General features: G+C 49.0%; 2 protein-coding genes across 15 annotated transcripts in view; one reads left to right on the top strand and one right to left on the bottom strand.

Annotated features, from left to right (window-relative positions):
• PCCA (propionyl-CoA carboxylase subunit alpha) overlaps nt 1–20758 on the top strand; it is a 378264-nt gene extending 357506 nt beyond the window's left edge. Inside the window, exons 22-24 of the mRNA XM_069601951.1 lie at nt 5759–5899; nt 17233–17310; nt 20412–20758. Of these exons, the coding sequence (XP_069458052.1) occupies nt 5759–5899; nt 17233–17310; nt 20412–20480 (288 nt within the window). The 3' untranslated portion in view covers nt 20481–20758. The remainder of the gene's footprint in view (nt 1–5758; nt 5900–17232; nt 17311–20411) is intronic.
• Nucleotides 20759–21847: 1089 nt separating this feature from the next.
• GGACT (gamma-glutamylamine cyclotransferase) overlaps nt 21848–22967 on the bottom strand; it is a 53229-nt gene continuing 52109 nt past the window's right edge. For all 14 annotated transcript variants that reach the window (XM_069601958.1, XM_069601965.1, XM_069601970.1 and 11 more), the window contains one exon: nt 21848–22811. In XM_069601958.1, coding sequence (XP_069458059.1) covers nt 22370–22811 — 442 coding nt within the window. In that variant the 3' untranslated portion in view covers nt 21848–22369. The remainder of the gene's footprint in view (nt 22812–22967) is intronic.

The following is a 22967-nucleotide window of genomic DNA, read 5'->3' on the forward strand; positions in this document are numbered from 1 at the left end:
CATCAGGGTCTTTTCCAGTGAGTCCGTTCTTCACAAGCCAAGAACAGCCTCAGGTGTTGGGAAAATTTTATTTCTGTCCTATGGGCATGTCAGGAACATCCCCTCCAGGTATCGCTTAGTAAACCTGGGAGCCAGAAACCCAGACAGGGAGCTCTGACTATCTGAAAACTTTACACCTTCCGTATTGTTATACGGGTACTTCAGATTAATTCCACCTGCCTCTTAGTTGGATTTCTGGTGGCTAGGAACTTTCAAAAGATATTTGTGTTTTTAAAAAGAAACGCAAAAAATTAAATTTTCTTTCCTGATACAACAGTTTTTCTGTACTTGTTAGAAATCCAGCTCCTGGGCAGAAAGGAAAGGTTTCAAAGGAGCCTCATCTCCATATGGTTTTAGTCGATAATCCTTTATCCACCATCTTCAGCCCTCATTCCTTTGCTTTCTTGCCTGTGGCTACATTTCTATCTCTGCATCAATTAGCACAGTGATTTATACAACAAGCAAGCAGTTTAGAGGTAATGGTACACAATTAACATCTCATTCCACCATAAAGGGTATGCTAAATACCCCAGTCATTGCTTTCTCTGCCTGGAATTGAAATAAGTGTTTGTCTTAATTCATATGCTATCTGATGTGAAGTGGGCCTGCTTTGTACTGCACTACACCATTAATCTAATTATAGATAGCTGCAAATGAAGTGCTGTCTGAGCCGGGAGATTGAAGAAAATAGCCTTTTGTCATTTAGCATGACTCTGTGAAGCAAGATCACACTTTCCAGGGCAATACCGCAAAATGGAGATCTCAGTAATATTGCTGCCTGTTGCGTCTTTTCTAATTACAACAAGCATTGTAAACACAACCCGGAGCCGATATAAATAGAGCTGTAGATACGCTGTCACGCGGGCTGTCGGAGAAAGTCCTCCGAGTGCTGTTGGATTAAATGATGCGTTCTGATTGACGGCTACCTTGAGACTGTGCTGATGGAGTTGTCTCAGTATTACGCTAACGGCTGCCCGGTGCCGGCCGCTGTGCCAGGCGCTTGGACTGCTGTCTCTCCATTTCGCCTTCTTCGCCAGGCCTGTACTTCCAGGAGGACGGCGACAGGCTTTCATCCTGTATGTTTCTCGCGCCGTTCCGTGGACAGTTTCTATTGGTTTGGTTTTGCAGGGCCTGGTGCTGAAGTAGAGGGGAATGTGTTTCACCTGGCTTCAAACCGCTGCTTTGTCAATTGTGTGTTCCGCGAAGAATTTAGGAAAGGAAAACAAGCTTGAATTACAGCCCTGGTTCCACCTAAATGCTGTATTTCTCGTGGGCTTTTTTTCCCCTAGTTTTTTTAAACACCTTTGTTTTCAGAGATGCATCATCATTTCTGCAACTCGGCATTTCTGTCACTTTTGAACCATTGACGTTTCCCTCCCTCCAGCTTAGGGTTAGGCATTTCAGCCTTAGCTCTCACTGCCACACTGTGGAAATGAAGACACAGCTTAACGTTGCAGACCCTTGGGGCAGAAGGTATAAAACTCTGAATGAGAAGAGATCCTTGTAGTTTGGACAAAAGTGTTGGCCACCTTACTTAGCCAGGGCTGAGGTGCCGTACAAGGCCAGTGCTTCAGGATGTTAAGATAACTGATGTAAAATAATTGATGGTGAAGCTTCATCGTTTATCCTTCAGTCTGTGATGGCTGCGCGGGCCCACGGTTGACATGAAAACCGCGAGCAGAGCATTAGCTGGACGTATACACAATTCTTGCTCTGGGAAGAATGATGCAGGGAGGGAGACCGGAGCTGAGCCTGCTTTACGAGGAATGAGAGAGGAGCCTCTGAAGACACAACTGAAAAAAATAAGGAAATCGGAAGCACTCGTCTTGTGAGGGGACCCCCAGACCCCTGAGTCTTACAGGCATGCGGGGTGCATAAAACCACTGGTATGTCTGGAGGCCTCGGGAAGAAGCACGGGGATTTAAGCTCTATGAGGGGACACAGATGCTAAACGAACCGATACCAGCAAGACGGTGCGTTGTGTGACCGTCTGAGTGCAGTGTGTCCGCTGAAAGGGCTCTTTGCTGCCCGGGGCACCGAGCAGCATGAGTGCTGGGCAGGAATGGGCACGCCCACTGGCAGGATGTTTCCATTAACCAAGTCTGGTTAAAAAGCATCTCTCCCCTCAAACCATGACGGGCCCACTCCTCCCCTAGCAACCACCCCACCCGGCAGCCCCTGCCTCACCACCGTTCCCCTCCTGATTCAGGTTCCCTGTTGAGAGCTGTATGTTCATTTTTAACACAGTTCCACTATGTTCCTTTTAATTGTCCATCTCTTATAGTTTTCTTCCTGATCCTTTTTATGTCTGGTATGATTTTTATCTCTTTCTTTTGAACTTTCTAGGGTGAAATTTTCTTGTTAGACATGGTTTTTCACTGCAGACGCCACAAAATGAATTTGCTTAAAAGCTGGGGCTGGGGTTATTTGACCATGATTCGGTTACTAGATAAAGCCTGGGTTGAGGAACTGGAGCTCCGGGGAGCACCTGTTTTCCACTCCAACTTACACTAAGAAGTGTGTTTTCAGGAACTTAATAATTTGCCTGTGGTTTGGAGAGCACCTCCCCATACCCGGAAGGTGAGGTTCCCTCCTGATAGACCTGGAGCCGCTCAGCTTCCAGCCTCCCCTGACCAGCAAGCAGCCTCCGCATCAAGCAGACATTTCTCCAGACCTGAGGAGGGCAGAACCTTCTGGCTTCTCCCAAGATTCTGCTTCTCTCTCTCATCAGTGAACCTTTAGCATCCTGGCCAGCCACCCCCAAAACAGCGAATTGGTGGTCTGTCTGCTTGCTTTGGGTTCAGTCGGTCAAGAATCTGCCTGCAGTGCACAAGACCCAGGTTCCAACCCTAGGTCGGGAAGATTCTCCTGGAGAAGGAAATGGCAACCCACTCCAGTTTTCTTGCCTGGGAAATCCCAAGGACAGAGGAGCCTGGCGGGCTACAGTCCATGGAGTCCGAACGAGTCTGACACAACTGAGCGAGTAACACTTTCCTGCTTGAAGATAATAACTTACCAGCAAAACTCTCCAGAAAAGTCCTATGGGACCCCGTAGGAATATTAAAATATTTAGCATAGGATAAAAGTGCGCACACATCATAGAGTATTTTCCTGAAATCTCTCACCTCGTTGACTGCTCTGCCTGTGCCCCCTAAGAATTCAGAGATACCAATAAATAGCTGTTTTGATCATAAGCTCTGAAAGCCCTCATGCGCATTCTTAAATGGCTCCCTTTCTGGGGCATCAGAAAGCGTTTGCAGTTCTCACCACGCAGTTCACCCCGATGGGCCTCAGTGCTGCCTTGCCGCTCACCTCCCATCCTGGCCAGCGCCCCTTGGCCCACCGCAGTGCCAGCCCAGAGATCGTTTCGAGAAGGTGTGTTTGTGTGGGCACGCTGAAGGGCCAGGACAACATCAAAGGTAATCTTAAAACGAAAACCTTCTCCTCCACCACTGCTTTTTCTATTCAGAAAGGTCATCTCAAAGCCAACTGTTTGCAACAGAGCCTCTCCCAAGGCATTTACGCCCGTTGTTATTTTTTGCTTGTGATTACAATAAGTCGCTTATCCCCCAAACAGATTTAAGAACAATAAACAAATACAAAAGGAAAAGGAACGTCTCATCAATAACAAAGACCGCATCCAAAGGCATTGAGTTCTGTGAGTCTTTTACATCTCCTTCCAAGCAAAGCAGGAGTCCCACGGAGAAAGGAATCCAGATAGGAAAATTACAAAAATAGTAAAAGGATCCAGTTGTAGTCAGGATCTTGTCATTTCTGGGGTGCACTGGTGCTCGGGACAATCCTGGCACTTTATTTACCCGAAGGGGTTGGTTTGGGATGCAGCTAACATTGGTTTTTAAGGGTATCCTCCATGGTGAAGTGTGATAAATCAAATTATCCTGGGTGTAGAAAGATAACCTTGCCCCGAGTTCACATTTTGAAGTCAAATTGTGCGAAACACAAGAAGAAAAGATCTGTATGCTCGGGGGAAACTAGCCAGCTGGACCCAGCGCTAAGCAGTCCCAAGAAGAAGCCACACGGGAGGATGTCAGGCAGACGGGTAACTTTTTGTTACTTTGTTGTTGACTCTGATGCCTCTAGTGAGGTGGGATTTGCTTTTCCAAGGCATTCAGAGCGCAGATATTAAAACTGTGCAATTTGGTACAATTATATTCTCCCCCCTTCCCGCAGTCAAGCCAGCCCCCCCCTCATAGATTTAATGAAGGACTTTGAGGTGCATTTTGTCGTTGATAAATAGCCCCTCTGCCCAGAATGTTTATTGGAGTGACAGCAGAGTGATTCTCCTTGCTTTTTCCCTCGCCACTTATGACTCAGATGAATTTTAATAGGAGCAAAAAGCTTTTATTTGCGCTGTAATTTCACTTAAGGATCATATCCTTCAGAAACTGGCAGACACGTGTACGTCTGGATTGCAAAGTACATGCTCAGGAGTAAAGGAAAACATGCAAAAGACGTTATTATTCAACCTGTCATAGCGCCACTAGTCCACTTGGAATTTAGGCCATCAAGTTCTTCCGTGGGCCCTCTCCCTGCCCCCAGCCTCCCCACCATGCCTTTGAAAGTAGGCCCTGAGCACACACTTAGAGATGTCCACCGCCCTGGACAGGATGAAGGGTGATTCCATTTGGCTTTTGCCTCCCTGCTATCACAATACCCAAGGAGTCTTTAAGCTACAACAGCTTTTTTCTAACAAAATGGAGCTGCCGGTCACGCCATCTCTCTTGCCCCCAGGTGAGATGCTCTTTGGTAGGAATCAGAAAAATCTTCAGGTGGTGGTTCCAACTTGAGCAAGCAACACTTCCCCCAACCGTGTCTTGTCTCTGTTTGGACCCGTGTGTTTATTCACAGAGATCTAGGATCCGCCCCCCGCCGGGCAGAAATTCCTTGTATTAGAAAGGTTCTGGTGGACAGAGGTGCCTTTCATGTGCCCCTCATCATTTGAGGGGCCACCTAGAATATGGGCCATTGAAGTCCTGGGCTTGCAGTCGTTTCCCTTCAGTGGTTTTTAAAATACCGAGTTATTGTCTCTTGGTGTAGAGGATATTCACATTATATTTCATTTTCATCAACTCTAACCATCATGTTAATGCTGGAAAGACCACGTAATGTTGTGCTTAAAAAGAAAAAGTAACTTTTTCAATCATGAATATAATGTTTTATGTCACTGGAAAGAAAAAAAAAACCACCTGAATTTTAAATATTCTTTTGCCCCAAATGAACACCAAAACCTTTTGTCTTAACTTACTGATAACTCGGTCCAGCCGCTGTCTCGGGGAGCCGGGGGTTTGACACAGCCGTCTGCTGCCACCTACCGGTGAGTGCTGGCAGCACCCGCCTCTCTGCTGGCCGGCCCAGCTGCAGAATGTGTCCGCTGGGAAAAGTTTCTAAGGGAATACAGGAGAATTCTGTCTTCTTTGTAAGGTTTTAAGATGTTTTCCTCAATGATCCAGGATGATTACTGTTTGTCACTAATGAATTACTGGACTCGTTCCGCTTTCAAGAAATTTCATACACAACTGGCTCACAGCATAGGGCAGAAGCAAACGAATGCGTTTTGCTTCTGTGTGCAATCGTGAAAAACTATGTGACTTCAGAGGTGGTGTAACTTAAAAGCTGCAAACTGATTTTGAACAGTTGCTGCATTGGAGGAGGAAAAGTTCATCGTGTGATCTCACTTTTTTTTTCTCCCCCTTTGTAGTACAAGGTGCGTATCCTCACCAAACTTGCCGCAGAGTTGCACAAATTTATGCTGGAAAAAGCTGCCGAGGACACAAGCAGCATTCTGCGCTCCCCAATGCCTGGTGTGGTGGTGGCCATCTCTGTCAAGCCCGGGGACCTGGTAAGGACTGTCCCTGTCTGTCGGGGGGGGGAGGGGCAGACCAAGGCAGGGTCCCAGTCTTGAGTCACATCACCCCACAATATAGCAGAGTACCTTTTGCACGCTCTTTGTCCAGCATTTCACATCACAGTCTCTCTCAGCACCTCTCCTCCCCAACGACCCAGGGAAACTGGAACAGAAATAAGGCCAGATCCATTTTTCTTTGGCAAATTTAGCGTCTCAGGAAGCGTTTATTTAAAATTCCTATTTACCCTCTAGCTCTCTGTGGTTTAAGCATTCCTGAAGAAGTCATACCAAGAAATAGTCCCCCCTCCCCCGCCCATGGGGAACTTTTGGCATGCATCCTGGAATAAACGGGAAGGGTGCTAAGGACAGTTATTGCCGTAATCTTTGTGATACCAGAGCACTTCCCAAATAAAATCTAGGATCAGAGGTTGAATTTTTTTCATTTTGACCTTGTGACATTAAGGCACAAATCAAGGGTATATTATTCGTATTTCCTCACATGTTCAGTCTCCAGGTCGTTTGCTGTGGACAGATTGGTAGGATACAGTCATTGTCCTAGAACAGATAGAAATCTATTGATCAGCATTGAAAGTAGAAAGAAAACAAAGAAGCAACCAGAAGGTTTCCAGGGAACAGTTCAGTCCTTGCATTTTTATTTCTGTGCTGGGAGAGCACAGCCAAGCACGATGGTCTTCAGTGGATGATATGGTGATTCCATTTTGTGTCTCAGTTATGTCACAGGCATTTATGCATTTTCCTGTAAACATGATATGAAAACTGCCTCTCTGTTTCTTTATTAACGTAAGTAAACTAATGTTGAGAAAAACTGATGTAGTTGGTTGGCATTAGCTTCTAAAGAAAGTACTTGCAGTAGGCAAATATGAACAAAAAATGATTGGTTTCAGTTGTTTTAAAATGATTAGGCCTGAAACTGATATGTGAAGTTGGAAAACTGACCCAACAAGTGCTGTACCTGATGACACAGAAATGGAAGTACCGGCTTTTAAAAGAGGTTCGGAGCTGGGGATTGTTACGTTTGAAAGCACTGACATCCCCAAAAGAAAGCCCTCTTTAGGACTGTTAGGCTACCTAGCATCAAGGATTTGGGAGAGGTGATGCGGATTCAAGATTGGGTTGAATATGGCGGTGGGGATTGCCTTGTATCGCTTCCTTCTGAAGACTTTGGCCTTGACGTTGAGAAGGCCTATACCCACTCCATGAGCAGAGCAGTCAGTGGAATCTCCTAGCGACTAGGAGTGTAGGCTGGTAAACAATGGGAGGGAGTCGTGTTTTGGTTGTTTTTATTTTTTCATTTTCCTCCTTAAGCTTTTTCTGGAAGCCGCAGAGGCTGTATGCAGCCATCCTGAGCTTGTCAGTTCTAATTACGCGACTTTAATTATAAAACCACATTTGCACTTAGGAAAGAAACAGTCACTGAAATCCTTACTTTTCTAACACCTGAATCAGGGCCTTAGAGGAGGGAGGAGGATGGGGCGGTGCTCCTGCTGAGAGATGGGGGTTGGCTTGGGATTCAGGCTGGCAGCGCCCTCCCTGGAGGACGGGGAGCCCGCAGCCTTCTCCTTTACATCAAGAGCTTCCTCTTGGCCTAGCTGCTCCAGAGACCACAAGTGTTTGGCCTTCGTAATCTCCGTTTCCTGGTTCATATTTTAATGTGGGAAAGCCCAGCATTTTAGTAAAATGGGACAGTGTGGTATTAGGTCTTGGTTCATTTCAGGGGAGCTCAGACATCGGAAACCACCACCGATAATTAAATGTGGGTGTTCAAGAGTGGTTTGCCTTGAGAAGGAACTGGGGCCTCTGTTTTAAGTATTTCTTTGAAGATAGAGCACGTGACAGGCTTTGGGGGGGAGGTCCACAGACTTGCCCCCTGGTCACCTTCTCAGTGCTCACCTGTGTGCCCAGGCTGGTCATGGAGGGCAGGTGTTTGTTTAAATTTCTCTCTCCAGCTTCCGATGCCACTTTGGTCCTTGCAGGACTTTCTTTCATATTCTGTATCATTGTATTTTGATAAAACAGTATTTTCCCTTGAGTTATCATTTGTAAAAAATGTCCCAGACCGCTAAGACCTGAACCAGATGCAGGGTGTGAGACGTTTAATTGCCTGCTCTCCTAACAGCTTCTACAATTAATGCTGCCTTGCGTAATAAGAACACAAGGAACTTTTCTTGGGCCAAAGGCACGGCCCATACCTGAGGACACTGCAGGAAAATAACTCTGGTAGCTTTCCAGTTTTGAGGTTTAAAATTATTTTAACACTGCGGGGCATGTTGTCTTGTTCTTAGCAATAACAATAGCTGGGCCAGGGTTCCCCTCTTATCAGTAGAAAGATAATGGAATCAGTCATCCCTGCGTATTTTCAAGGAAAACACTGACCAGGAGAACAGGGAGGGGCCTACCTGTATTCTGTTTGCTTTGTATGGTTTAAATCCCAGCCATCTGTAATTTTTATGTTTAGTGTAAATAAAACCTGACGCGTCTTGGAATGGTGGGCCTGGAACTATAGCGTGTCACATAGGTAATAAACGGCAAATCTGTTCTGCGAAGTAGAGTTTTAAAAGACCATAAAGGGCCTCAGGACAAAATGACCCAAGGTGGCTGTTTAGAGGTGGTCAGAGAGCTCAGTGGGGAGAGGGCTCGCCCTGCCCCCCACCCACATCCCCAGCACAGAGGCTGGGTTTTACTCTTCATGCTCATTTTAAGTTCATACAGCAAAAGTCGCTAGTACTTTTTCAGTGTCTATTACATGCTGTTTAACATTAAATGTGGTAGGAAAATCAGTTTTTAAAGTATTATATAATATTTTTTAATATGTTGGGAGGGAATGCTAGTTCATAAGTAGTAGAACGCATATCCGGAGAAGGCGATGGCGCCCACTCCAGCACTCTCGCCTGAGAATCCCAGGGGCGGAGGAGCCTGGCGGGCTGCAGTCCATGGGGTCGCGAAGAGTCGGACCCGCCTGAGCAACTTCACTTTCACTTTTCACTTTGATGCATTGGAGAAGGAAATGGCAACCCACTCCAGTGTTCCTGCCTGAGAATCCCAGGGACCGGGGAGCCTGGTGGGCTGCTGTCTATGGGGTCGCACAGAGTCGGACACAACTGAAGCGACTTAGCAGTAGCAGCAGCAGCAGAATGCATATAAGCATGTAAACCAACAAGAAATGAAGTCAGGGTGGATTGAGAACAGCTAGAATCACACATTTAATTCAGAAAACAGTTGCCAGAGTGACTTTTATATGCCTTTCCTGTGTGCCTTTTTCATCTTCCTTCTGAAAATAATCTTAAAATAACTGATTTTTCGTTTTGAAAAAATACCTACTTTTCTATACATTTAACAATATCATAAACCAGGGGCACTTCTATAATCAAAGCTAACATTTAAAAGATAACTTGTTTTAAGTTTTTAAACTACTGTCTTTATAATTTCTTGAACAAAAATATTAAAAATATATGTTCTTTCAGAATGATGCTGAATATATTTTTTTTTCCCCAGCATTAGATTCACCACTGCTGAATTTGTGGTACAATTTTCATTTTGGCTTTGACATAAGAAACAAAAAATAAAAGTGAGGCAACCATGGGGACATTTTAATATTGCATTTGAGTAAGATTCTTTCAAGTTCTGTTTAGATTCTACAGTCATCTGCGATTTGCATCAGAAATGCTCATCTAGTTTGATGGATATTAACTTATTGTGGTATAGTCATTTCATGATCTATGAACTTCAACTCATTTGGCTGTATACCTTAAATTTATACAGTATACTCATGTCAGTTATACCTAAATAAAATGGGAAATTACAAGAAAAAGAAAAAGAAACAGTACCCATCTAATACATCACACACTATGAGACATGAACCAGAAGCAGGCTGTATACCCATTTACATTTCCTTCTTTCTTAATTATGATTTTGTAAGTGACTAGTTTGTCAGACCAGGTAAAATCCTAGATCGGTATTAAGTACCTGTTGCTGCTTTTTTAAACCACTTAGCCTGTTCAGTTTTGGCAAGACAAGAGTTTGGAGTAGCTTAGTGGGGCTGAGATGAGGAAGACCCACTTTGTAATGAAACTGACCATTAGCAGAAGGGTCATTAGCTGATTGAGATTGCTGCTCTCATGAACAATTGTCTTGGGCAAAAAACAAAAAATGGCATATTCTATAAAGTGCACAAGGAGAACATAAAGTGTGGGATCAGTACTAGGCGTGCCCCCCAAGATTCATGCTGGTTGACTTTCCTCCCGGCATGTGTTCCTCTGGGGGGCGGGGCAGGTGGGGACGACCACTGCTCTGGAGACACGGGTGTGTGCACGGCACTCAGAGCTGCCCAGCGTCCCTGAACCACCAGTGACTGCGCTTACGGCAGATCGAATGAACCTGCCAGGAGACCTTCCCCTTCGCCTTTGAGGCCGCCTCTGCCCGCAGGTCTCCCACAGGAGAAGGGCTGAGTGGGGGTGACTTCAACCTCACGCAGCCCAGTATTGACAGCCCCATCTCCCTGGCAGAGGACCGAGCCTGGGTGTTGGATAGAGTCTCCAGTTTCTAGGATGTCCAGTCCTGAAAGAATTGCCATTATTGTTTCCACTTTTACATAGCGGGGGCAATTCAGTGTGTTGCATAAGCTGCCCGTGTCTCATGCACACCTGGCTGTATTCCAAGGCACGTCTAGCTTCATGCGCTCGTTCTGGAACATTTTTCAACTTTAAATTATGAAATACTACAGACATAGAGAACATTGTAGAGTATAATAATGCAGGTACTCATGTGCTCTCTGCTCACCTTTACCATATTTTCCTTCAGATTTTATTTATTTAACAAAACATGGCCGATACGGAGAACTTGCCTGTGGCCTCTTCCCAGCAGAATTCCTGCCCTGCCTTCTTCAGAGGAATGGCCATCCTGAATTTGGCCTTTCTATCTTCTCCAGATGACATTTATTTTTGACTGTTGTTGATAAGTTTTTGTTGATCGTAACAGTTGGGGAGTTTTTACAGTTTTAACTTGACAAGGATCAATATAAAATGAAATATTTCTGTGGACCAGTCAGATATTGTAGGCATGTCTACAAGTTGGCATCTGATTTTATTTTTCAAGGGATGATCTCCTTGGGGTGAGGCGACATGTTTTCTTTGTTTTAAACGTTTTTGAAGATGACAATTCCCAACCTTAAGGAGATTCCAAATACCTTCACTTGCCATTTTGCTAAAAATAATAGTACCAATAATAAATTTTAAAAGGTCATTGTCTCACAGAGTCCTTTAAAGCAGCGTGCTTCACATAGATTGAGAATTCAGAGTGATTTGTTAAAGGTACCATCAGTGACATCAGTTTTAACTGGTTTTCTTTGTAACTTAGAGGTTCTGACTCCGGTTTTGAGCTCACTTTGGGGTGGTGGGAAGTAGTAATTCTCTTCATTTTAAGGAATTTCCCAAAAAGCTGGACATGTTTTGTACTGGCCGCCTCTCATTATTCTTGCCCCAGACTCTGAGCTCCCCGCTTTGATGCCCAGCTTGCGTCCAGGTCAGGATGGCAGCCTTGGATGGGAGGGCAAGGAGACCCCAGGAGTGCTGGGCTGGGCCAGTGCCTCTCCCCTTAGCAGCCTCCTGAGGGAGTCTTGGGTGCCCAGACCCAGTAAAGGAGGCCTCACGCTGCAGATAAGGGCTTTGGCAGCGTTTCCGTCGCCTGCCCGCTCTTTCTTTGTAATCTGATGATGGTTCCTTCCATCGCTGCTTAAACACTGCCCGGTCTCCTGGGGTCTCTTCTCCCACCCTCTTTACATGAAGATCTTGGGATGTGAATGCACGTCTCTTCTTTGGGAAATATCAGGGGATATTACCCACCCTATCTTACCAGCTCAGAAAGAGGAAGTTATTATAATCAGATCCTCGCATTGCTTTTTAACCAAATCTAAGATGCCTTTTGCTTGTAGCTGTTAACAGCGTCTGTCTTCAGATCTAAGGGCCTCAAAATGCACCGCATTCAGGCACCTGTGTTCTCAGTCGCACAGCCTTTAAAACCGTAATTGAAGGATTTTCACTTTTGTGGAGTCGGCAGCAGGGTTGACACTGATCCCTGCTTTCAGGTGGCCCAGCGCAGCAGAAGGGGAGACCAGGGCGGGCCGGTGAGCCCTCCGAGCCTTCTGTCTAATTTGGCAGAAAAACACAGAACGTAGGACAACAAAAGAAGGCTACCTTTTCCATAAAAATTCTTCCCACCCACCCTTCTCCCCCCACTCCCCCACAAAAAAAGGGATTTAATTTTTCAGCTGCATGCAGTGATTTGGTGCTCACTCTTGCATTGAAACAGTTGCTGTCTGAACAGGCAGGAAACACTTTTCTTTTAATTGCTGAAATCATTCGGAAGTGCTTCGTGCCCTGCTTCTATACAGCAGATGCTGTGCATTAATTGGCCTGCGTAGAAGTGACCCAGGGTTCCTTGCAGCGGGCCCAGTTTTAGGCAGAGGGCTTAAACAGCTTATTTATTATTTCGTATAATTTGGCGTACGTTATGTGCTCCTGCACGTGTCGTATTTCATGGTCTGCAGTTTCTAATGTCATGTGGGTTTCAAAACCTGTGTTTCTCTGGTAATGTACTAGCAGCAGGTAAGCTCAAAATACCATCCATCAGGAGCTAATTTTTAATCCAGATACTCCAGTGACTGATGAACCTGTCTTTTGTATGAATGTTCAGCGCAGTAGAAAGCCATATGCCACTGGCACAGTTTCCCGTGCATACTTTAGAGATGCTAGAGAGTAGGCTTATGGGGGGGCAGGGGGGGGGACCCTCCACGCCATTTGTGGCCTCTTTCCTCTATTTCCAGGATAACGCCTTAAAAACAGCCCTGGTTGTGGACAACAGAAGAGGATAGGGACCGTCTTAAAGGAAATCCGACTCCCACCATCCTTTTCTTCATCAGAAATATGACTGCACACTCTTAATAGGAAGCCTTGTTTTGTTACTCCCCGTCTGTTCAAAACAGACCTCAGCCCATTAGAAGGGCCTCCCTTGTGTGGAAAGACCACAGCTGTTACTGTAAATTTCATCCCGTCACTGTGTCACCCCCATTTTGTGGCTCTGAAGGATGAAATTGAGAAATGGAATACTGTGCAGTCATCCTTCACATCTCCAATTTTAGGCCTTTGCCATCATTTTCATGCTTTTATTCCAAATCAAATAACATTAGTGAGCTACAGCACCTTCTGATGAATGTCTGGTCCTGAGCGCAGCTTTCAAGTCTGGACTTGGGGTCAGTGGGGGCTTCCTTTTATGTTTGGAGGAGCTCTTTCTCCCCCGTTTCTCCTCTCTTTCTCCCACTGCACCTTCTTGGGGCTTTCTCCTTGCGTTTGCAGTTGGAACGATACAAGTTGCCAAATGCGTTCTGGCCAGAGCGGTGTCCCAGAGGGACACGTGCTGGAGAAGGTTTTGTGTCTTTCCTCTCTGGGGAGGGAGTACAGCAAACCCGGTGGAAGGATATTGGGGGCTTTAATCAGAAATAAGAAGTGGTTTAAATCATTAGCACAACAAAGCCGACTATAAGCTTGAAGATAAAAGTCTCTGGGGAAAGAGTCCTCTGAAAATAAATGGAACTTGATAGATTTCCATATCATTTATAACTTCCCTTAATTACACTTGGAAGACTTGCCAGTAAAACTGGAAAATTGGCAGCCTATATCCATTAGAGTCATTTTGCCGACCATGGCAAGCAGCTGGCTTTACTGGATTTTATTTCCCATCACTCACAATTAATCATCAGCTGGAGATGTCTGAAACTCTTCAGCCCAGAGCCGTGCCGGGTGACATTCAGGCCTCCCAAACATGCTAAAATCTGCCGAGTAAATGGGCCGAGGTTTCTCCGCGGCTTACTCATTTCGGAGCAAGGCAGGCTCCCGCCTAATGAGTGCGCTCCGATAATCGGATGCGAATGTGAACCCTGACCCCGTGTCAAAGGAGAGGACGCAATAAGCCGGATGAAAGATACGGGATTCAGACCTCCAAACTTTACACCAATTAGACAGGGAGCGGCCAAATACATCAGGCCGAGTAGGTTTATCAAAAAGACTTGCATGAGGCTTGTGACCATTTTGTAAGCCCGACATTGGAGATGTCCTGTCACAATCACTAAGTCTGTTATCAGATGATCCACCGGCGTGTCGGGGAAGTGTGCGCCCGCAAACCCCGCGGCGGCCCCGGCCCCGCGTGCGCGCTGTCGGGCGGAGACCCGGCCGTCCAGCGCCCTCTCTGCTCAGCCAGCTCGCGCCCCGGCTTCCAAGCACACGGGGGAGATGTGGGCGGTGTTCCGTTGCTCCTGGAGCTCGGGGAGGGGAGGGAGAAAGGCACCCCTAGACAAGGAAGCTTCCAGATTGTTGAGGGGAGAGGCCTGTGTCCTGCCGCCCGGGTGTCTGTTGGCGCTGGAGCCCGTGGGCCCCGCAGGTCGGGGGAGTAGCCACAGTCCCAGCCCCTGTCTCTGTTCTTTGGCTTCCGGCCTGTACTGTGTTCGCTTCCCTGCCTGATTGGCGAGGGACGAAATAGCTTGAATTTAGGTCAGGTTCACGTGCGTCTACACAGTTGCGTGCCGTGTGTGCGTGCGTGCATAACACGATTCTGCTGACCGCAACGCGTCTGTTTGGTGGAGCGTCAGGGAACAACTTATCCCAGAGTTTTTTCCTCTTTTAGGGACTAAGGAGCAAAAAGCACGCCACAGAGCAGGTTGTTGTGCGTGAATGAGTGAGCGTAGAAGGAGACATGAATTAAAGTTCCACCAGAGAACGCAAGTCAAGTCGAGGCCAGCAGAGGTGGGGGAAGAAGGAGGGAGCCAGACAGGATGAGGAGGAGGGAGCCTGGAGGGCCCGAGGCAGCGGCACTCCAGTCGCGGGTGCTTTCACTGAAGCCCTTCTAAGCAGCTCTTCTGGGCACCCTTGTCAGTCTGCTCTCCGCCCCCTGGGTGACCATTGGAAACCTCCCAGGTTCATTGGTTTCTTTTTCGTAGTCGATTGAGAGACACGACCTGGGAGAAGGCATGGTTCTCACTGGGCACCTGCCCACCTCTCCCGAGTATCTCTGCTGGATCAGAGGTTGTGTTTTTCCGGTGGGTGATTGGAGACCCACCCCTCGCAGCTACCTGTACATCCCCTCCTGGCTGCTGGCACACAGAGCCGCTGGGACCTGCAGGTCACTGGAGCCCCAGAAGCTTCTGGCCGTCTCCACCGCCGCCAGGCTCCAAGGTTCTGCTTGCACCTCCAGTGTAGCTGGCTTGAGCTGGACTGGGGCTGTGGCCAGTCCCCCAGCCCTTCTACGCCCCCTGGGTGACCACTGGAAATCTCCCAGGTTCATTCGTTTCTTTTTCACAGTCGCTTTAACTGCGAGTTCACTTTTTGGAGGATCCCGTAGAGCAGCGGTGAAGGGCTCTATCTGGCCGGCAGTGCCAAGCAGCTGCCAGAGAGGCACGCTGGTGCTCGCCACAGAGATGCCCTTGGGGCCGAGGACAGAGAGGTGGGCTCTGGGCACTCAGACACCAGCAAGGAAGCCCAGCTGGGCGAGGGTGCCAGGCGAGCGCCCGTGGCTCCCTCTGTGAGGAAGGAGCTCTCAGAGCCCAGAGGCGGAGAACCCATCACAATTTTTTAGATGGAACTTCCGTTGCCGAATTCCAGATCCACTTCCCAGAAAGTTCCGTGGGCCCTGAGGCTGGAACGCGCATCCCGGGCGGGAACGCTGCTGTGTGCGGCTAGCCCTGGACCTGCTGCCTCTGAGAGCCATGGTCTGGGCCCGCCGGGTGTGCAGGCAGGGCTCCTCCCATCTTGCCGTGTCCCTCCTGCCTCTGAAAAGAGAGAAAAAGGCTCTGAGGTGCTGCCTCTCGGGCTGGCCGTTCTGACACCCCCACGTGGTGAGGACGGACCCGCAGTTGGCTCTCGGCTCTCTGGAAGGCAGGCGCTGGTGGGTCACGGAGGGCCGCGGGCGCCACGTGTCCGCTCAGCTCTCCAGCCTCCGTGCCAGCCGCCAAGCTTGGCATCCCCTCTCCTCCCACATATCCCGTGCCAGGGAGCAGCAGCCCACCACCCAACCGGTGGAGGAGAGGAGCACGCAGGCTCAAGCGGCACTGGTGCCAGCAAGACAGCCTGTGCGGCGCAGGGGGCCGTGGGGGCTCGGGGATCGTTGGGGGGCTTTGGGGAAGGAACGTTCTCGGGCACTTCTGCCTCGCGAGATGGGCGCCGGTGTCCAGCAGCCCTCCAGAGAGCCGGGTGCCCCAGGAGGTTCAGCTCTGCCATTTTGAAGACGGGGGCTCTTTCCACGAAGAGAGGAGGAGAACGCAGCCTGGCTCCTGGTGCTGTCCCGTCAAGAGCAGAGAAAGGAGAAGACCCAGAAGGGCCCTTGTTCACCCTGAGACCTGGGTGGGAGTCCCAGGTTGAGCCCCAGGGGTTTATATGGCAGCCCCGCCTGGAGTTCCCCCACACCGGCTGGTGAACAGCAGTCAGTGCCCCTTGCAAGGAGGGGACAGGGCGCTAGAGGGCACTCCATGGAGGAGTGGCTCCCTCCACCTGCTTGTCTTGCAAAGGCTGGGACAGTGTCCCTGTGACCTGGGTGCTTGGCTCTGGTTCGCAGCCCCCCAGGGCTCCACACAGAAAGTCCGCCGTTTGCTAACAGCTTTACCAGGATGAAGTTCACACACAATACAATCACCCTGTAAGGCGTGCACCTCAGTGGCTTGGCCTCTTCTCACAATCGTGTGGCCATCACCGCAGCCAGCCTTAGAACGCCGTCACCCCCAGAGGAACCCTGCACCCATCCGCAGGCACTCCCCTCCCCGCCACTGGAAACCACGAGTCTTTTTGTCTGTAGAGACGTGCTAATTCTGGATGCTTCGATTAAGGGAAGACATTCTGTTTCTGCCACATCTCTTTGGCAGAAGTTGATTCAGAGGTTCCCTGGGGAAAGCCCCACCAGCAGCACCCAAAACCTCCAGTTGTCAGGGATAGTTTTCAGATGATGACTTAACAAGGGAAGGGCCTTTGTCTGCGGTCCCCCAAAGATGTGCTTGGAATATAAAGTATTAGAGACAATTTTTGTTTGTTTTTTTGGCTGCATGGCTTGTGGGATCTTAGTTCCCCGACCAAGGATGGAACCCGGGGCCCTCGGCAGTAAAAGCGCAGAGTCGTAACCCTTGGACCACCAGGGAATTCCCAAGTACTAAGAGACTCTTGCTGTTGCGATTATATTTCAGAGCTTTGACGAAGACTCAACAGCCTCCCTCTTGAACGTTGTTGCGAAATTCGAATGCTTTTCACACGCCTGTCCCCTCTTTGTGCGTTTTCCAGGTAGCAGAAGGTCAGGAAATCTGTGTGATTGAAGCCATGAAGATGCAGAACAGTATGACGGCTGGGAAGACTGGCAAGGTACGTCCCCAAGGGCCATACCTTGATGGCAAGCGGAGCCTCCACCTTGGAGTCCTAGATGTCGGGCCTGGGAGAGTCTGTGTGACATCCGGGGTGCAGGAGGGGATGGGTTGAAGAACAATTGTTCTTCACCTTAATGTCTTTCAAATTAAGGGGTCTTTAATTTTTAATGTTTACATCTGTCTTAAAGGCAGTGAGTTATCTGAGACGTAGGTGACCCAGCAGGAAATGGTTTTTAGAGATTGCAGAAATTAATGCAACTCTACAAAGGTAACTTCTCCACAAAGAGAACAATTCAATTTTAGATCAAGAGGAGCTGAAAGGCCCACATACACATGTGGGACTTCACGATTCAGGGAGGGGGAAAAAAAGAGAGAGAGATGTATTACTGAGATTTGTTAAAACTTCTTAAATGTACTTTCTGTCGAAGAAAATAGGAAAGTCCTTTTAAGCGTAACTTCATCATTCTTCCCAACTTGAAAGGCACCGTTTGTAGCAGAACGATGCTTTTCTGAAGGGTGTTTTGCTTTGGAAGCACTGCACAGTGGAGCGAGGCGTGGCTCGTGTGTGGGGACAGCAGTGCAGACTGGCCGTGTTCTGCGCTGTGGTCACTCCTGGGAAGGGCCCTGGAGCCTCGGGTACGGTGGGTGTCCTGGCAGAGAGGCACTGGCGGCCGCCTGTGGAGTTGGCGTCAGACGCGGCCTCTGTCCGCCTCCCACAGAGCAAGTGAAACCCGTGTTCAGGGGCCCGGCCAAGGGGGACGCCCAGTCCCACCCCAGCCGGGAGGACAGAGGCCCAGTGCCGGGCCCAGCTGGAGGGGGCTTCGGACGACTGCTCCCAGTCTCCTCCCAGTTTGGGGAGACTGATGCGATCTGGGCTCCAGGGGAATCCTGCTTGCCATACCTGATTCCTTTCTAAGACGTGAACGAGAACATGTTGGTTTGTGTTCCTGTAAAAATCGTTCTATGCGTTCCTCGGGATTAGCTGACATTTACGCTGCATTGTTGGCACGAGATTTCCCTTCGTGATGAGAACCTGGCCTCATTTGGAGGATTCAGAATATGTGTCTGATGCACACCAAGGGCCAGTGTGCCAGGCTGGGGATCCGATCCTGAAACGAACACAGCCTTAGCTCCCTCAGGGTGCCAGGAGCCTGCCCCTGCGCGTGGTTGATGGCTTCAGGGCCCAGAGCCTCACGGGACTCCTGGCTGCTGTCAGGAAGCTGAGGGGCTCTAGATGAACCTGCACGTTGGCCTTGCCCTGCCTGCTCAGTCCTGCCCCCCAGGGCAGAGGAGCGGGCCCAAGCCTGCCTGGGGCTGGCAGTTCTTGCTCTGAGAGGCCAGTTTACCTCCCGGGGCCCGGTTCACAGTGGAGGCAGGCTATCTAGTCTTGAGTCACAGCATTATGACGGACACAGCTGTCAAAACACCAGAGGCTCCAGACCTTAAAAAGCAGCCAGTTCATTTTAGTTGCTCAGTCATGTCTGACTGTTTGCAACCCCATGGACTGCAGCACGGCAGGCCTCCCCGTCCATCACCAACTCCCGGAGTCCACTCAGACTCATGTCCATTGAGTCGGTGATGCCATCCAGCCATCTCATCCTCTGTCGTCCCCTTCTCCTCCTGCCTGCAATCTTCCCCAGCATCAGGGTCTTATCCAATGAGTCAAATCTTCGCATGAGGTGGCCAAAGTATTGGAGTTTCAGCTTCAACGTCAGTCCCTCCAATGAACACCCAGGACTGATCTCCTTTAGGATGGACTGGTTGGATCTCCTTGCAGTCCAAGGGACTCTCGAGAGTCTTCTCCAATAGCACAGTTCAAAAGCATCAGTTGTTCGGCACTCAGCTTTCTTTACAGTCCAACTCTCACATCATACATGACCACTGGAAAAACCATAGCTTTGACTAGACGGACCTTTGTTGGCAAAGTAATGTCTCTGCTTTTTAATAAGCTGTCTAGGTTGGTCAGAGCTTTTCTTCCAAGGAGCAAGTGTCTTTTAATTTCATAGCTGCAGTCACCATCTGCAGTGATTTTGGAGCCCAAGAAAATAAGTCACCGTTTCCATTGTTTCCACATCTATTTGCCATGAAGTGATGGGACTAGATGTCATGATCTTAGTTTTCTGAATGTTGAGCTTTAAGCCAACTTTTTCACTCTCTTCTTTCATCAAGAGGCTCTTTAGTTCTTCGCTTTCTGCCATAAGGGTGGTGTCATCTGCATATCTGAGGTTACAGAAAAAAGGCAGCCACTTCAGTGCAAACAGCCCCGTGGAACGAGGCCTTCCAAGTGTTGCCACGTAGGTTCTCTTCTTCCCGAAAGGCCCAGGCTGGAACTCAGGGGATGAAGGCCGCTCTCGCCACTGCAGGCCAGGGCACCCAACCCACAGCTCTGGCTGTTTTGCCACTTGCTCAGACGGCTAGTGACTTCTAACCTTATGCCTACTTCTAACCTAATTCATCCTCACGTCCAGGCAAGAACCACCAAGTCCAGTGGGCTGTATAGTTTTAACTGTGAACACAAATTTGGGAAAGCAAAAGTTGACTGAAATCAGGAGAAATTGGGGCACGGAGGTGACGTCGTGGGAGCCACGGCTTTCACCCCTCATTCTGAGAACTTCATTTCCCTTCACAGGATGCTTCGGATCAGGCCCGGGCACTTCTGCTGTTGATTAATACCTGTTCTGACTCTTGGATAATTGTGTGTGGGGTTTGGTTTTGGTTTTCTCTTTTCCTACCATTAACCGTGAGGGAGCATTTCTCCAAACCTGAACCTGTGAGAGACAGGAGGCGGGGGTGAAGACTCACCCAGCATCGTCCTCGCCGGCCTTGACCCCGGGGCGCCCGGTGCAAAGGACCGCAGCAACACGGGGCATAGCGGCTTCTAGCAGCCGCGAGGATAAGGCGGGGTGAGGGCCAGCCCTACCACGTGAGGACGCCCTCAGCGAGGTCCCCTCGACGGGCCCCCACCGCCGGCCTCCTGCCTGCGCTCCAGCACCTGCCCAGCTGCGCCTTCACTTCCAGAACCGGACAAGACTGCTTCCTCCTGGTCTGCTTAGTAATTCTTACTCTCCCCTCTTCTTTTTTTTCTTTTTCAAATTCAAGGTGAAATCGGTACATTGTAAAGCTGGAGACACAGTTGGAGAAGGAGACCTGCTTGTGGAACTGGAATGAAGCATTTGCAGCCTTTCAGTCATCACCCAATTTAATTGGCCATTTGTATTATTATTCTTTCACACTCAATTTATTCAGGCGTTCGGCAGGAACACCCCTGTGCGGCAGATTTTACATGGTCATATTTACTCTACATATAGTCAAAACCAACATTCTGCCAAAAAAATCACCAATGGAAATTTTTTATTGATATAAATACTTGTACATATGATTTGTACTTCTGCTGTGAGATTTCCTAGTGTCCAAATGAAATCAATAAAACTGAGCATTTGTCTAAATACTAGTTTGCCCTTTTTTTGCATGAAGACAATGTACCTAAGAGGCTACAGGCTGTGCCAGTAGGCTTTAAAATACCAGCATTTCATTGGGATGCTTTTTAAAAATGTATATAAATCCCAGTTCTTTGCCTTCAGTTTCATTAAATGAGCATTTGCCACCTTGTAATCTCATTACCTGCTTTATCCTGCTTGAGGCCCTGAGTCCCGCTTGTGGTTGGCTGGTCATGATCTCCGGAAGCCCGGACAGCACGCATGGTGGTATAGCAGTGAGTGTGGGTCCCCTGAGCCCGCGGGTGTGACCCCCCCATCCCTCCCAGGGCACTAGCGTGAGCACCAGTCAGGGTTCCCAGGCCCCAGTGGTGGTGGTGGGGTTGCAGAGCCCAGCAATGGATTCCCATCATCTCTTTTTTGTTTTTGTGAAGCGAGTTTCCAATTATGAAAAAAAGGGCTAAAAATAACAGTCATGCTTTTGGAGCAGATGCAGTTAGCCATCTCAGTCTACTATTAAGTCGATGCGTGAGCGAGCTCTCCTGACGGAGAACAAGGTTACCCGGACCAGCAGCTGCACCTTCATCCGGGTCTGGAACTCTCAGGATGCGCTTCCTGCTTGCTGGTGAGTGAGCAGAGGCAGAGTCGTGTGGGCCTTGAGGCCACTCTGACAGAGTGTCAGATGGAGGTGGGTAGTAACTGGTACTTCGTGCCGTGCAAAAATTATTTTAAGTGCTGTTTGTATTTGGAAGCCAAGCTTTCTGTCAGGCCTGAAGAACAAATTACTAATGCATTAGTTCTTCTCTGGAAAGCTCGTCCCCCACAGCAGCTCCCTTCTGGGGCAGGGCTCCAGTGAGCCTCTCTGAAATCAGGGTGCTCAGCTGCTCTGCTGGCCTGGCAAGTGTGTGCTTGCTATTTTGCTAGACTAGGAGGAAAAGAACCTGCTACCAGACTCAGAAAGAGGGCTAACAGTAGCACCAATACTTTTATATTCAATTTCTCAACTTGATATGATCTTTAATCATCTCTATATAAGCTTGATCTAAAAAATTGTGAAGAATGATGTCATATATATTCAAAAGAACTCTAAAATACAGCATGTGTTTCTTGAGGTTCTTTTATTACATTGAGATGTCTAAAATCAGCTTTAAAATTTTTTCTTTTCTCAGTGCTACAGGTCAGAATCAATACAGCAGGGCTGTTAAAATCTAGCTGTCACACAGACTTGATATTCATTTTAAATGTTATCTTCAGATTAAAGCAAAGCAAAAAAAAAAAAATGTAGCATAATCAGAAAAGCATGATAACATGAGTTTTCAAATGCCATTTAGGGGAATTAAAGTCCTGAGTTTTTCTCATCCGGTACATTCAAACCCAAGATGCTCTTTAAGCAGCAAGCAAGAAAGCAGCATAGTGAGACAGATTTCAGAAACAGTCTTGTTATCAGTCCCTCCAAATTATTCGGGAAATCGGCTGCCACTGAAAAAGAGGTGTTCTTCCCCGCCCACCCCCTGACAGATAAGAGTATTTGTTTCAAGTACCGGTTTCCAGGGACTTTATGGCGCCCTCGTTCAGCGAGCGCGGCCCCTCGGGGCTGGTCCCGGCCTCCCTTGCCCGCGGGGCTCATCTGTTTTCCCGCGGGTTGTAGCGGAGCCCATGCTTCCCCTGTGAGTCGTAGTCGTCGAGGTACGGCAGGTGGACCCACTCGGGCGGGTAGGTGGCCGTGGTGTAGACGAAGCACTCCAGGGGTGCGCGCGTGCCCTCCAGGGCCACGTGCAGGCGGGTGCGCTGGTACATGTCGGGGCAGCCCTCGAACTCGTCCAGGAAGTGCAGCATCCGCTCGTCCACCTGGTAGACCTCGCCAGCCACACGGTGCCCACGGCCTGGCAGGTTCAGCAGCCGTGGGATGTTGTGCTCACCTGCGATCACCAGCGGGTAGGGCTCCAGCGTGCAGGCCCGGCCCCGGAAGGCCGCGCGCCCGTGGGCGCCGTCCAGCAGGACCTGGTGGTTGGGCTGGCCCGTCTTCAGCGTCCCGTACACGAACACGGGGACCAGGCGGCTGGAGCTGCGGGCAGAGAAGACAGCGGACAGGTCAGGGGTGGGTGCGGCCGGCCCCGCTCCCCAGCGGCTTTCCTTGACGGACGGGGTCCCGGAGGACGGGGTCCTGGAGGACGGGCCGGCTTTGAGATCAGACTTTCAGAGGAGACAGGCTGTTCGGGGC

Source organism: Ovis canadensis, chromosome 10, assembly GCF_042477335.2.
Source record: "Ovis canadensis isolate MfBH-ARS-UI-01 breed Bighorn chromosome 10, ARS-UI_OviCan_v2, whole genome shotgun sequence".
Lineage (NCBI taxonomy): Eukaryota > Metazoa > Chordata > Mammalia > Artiodactyla > Bovidae > Ovis > Ovis canadensis.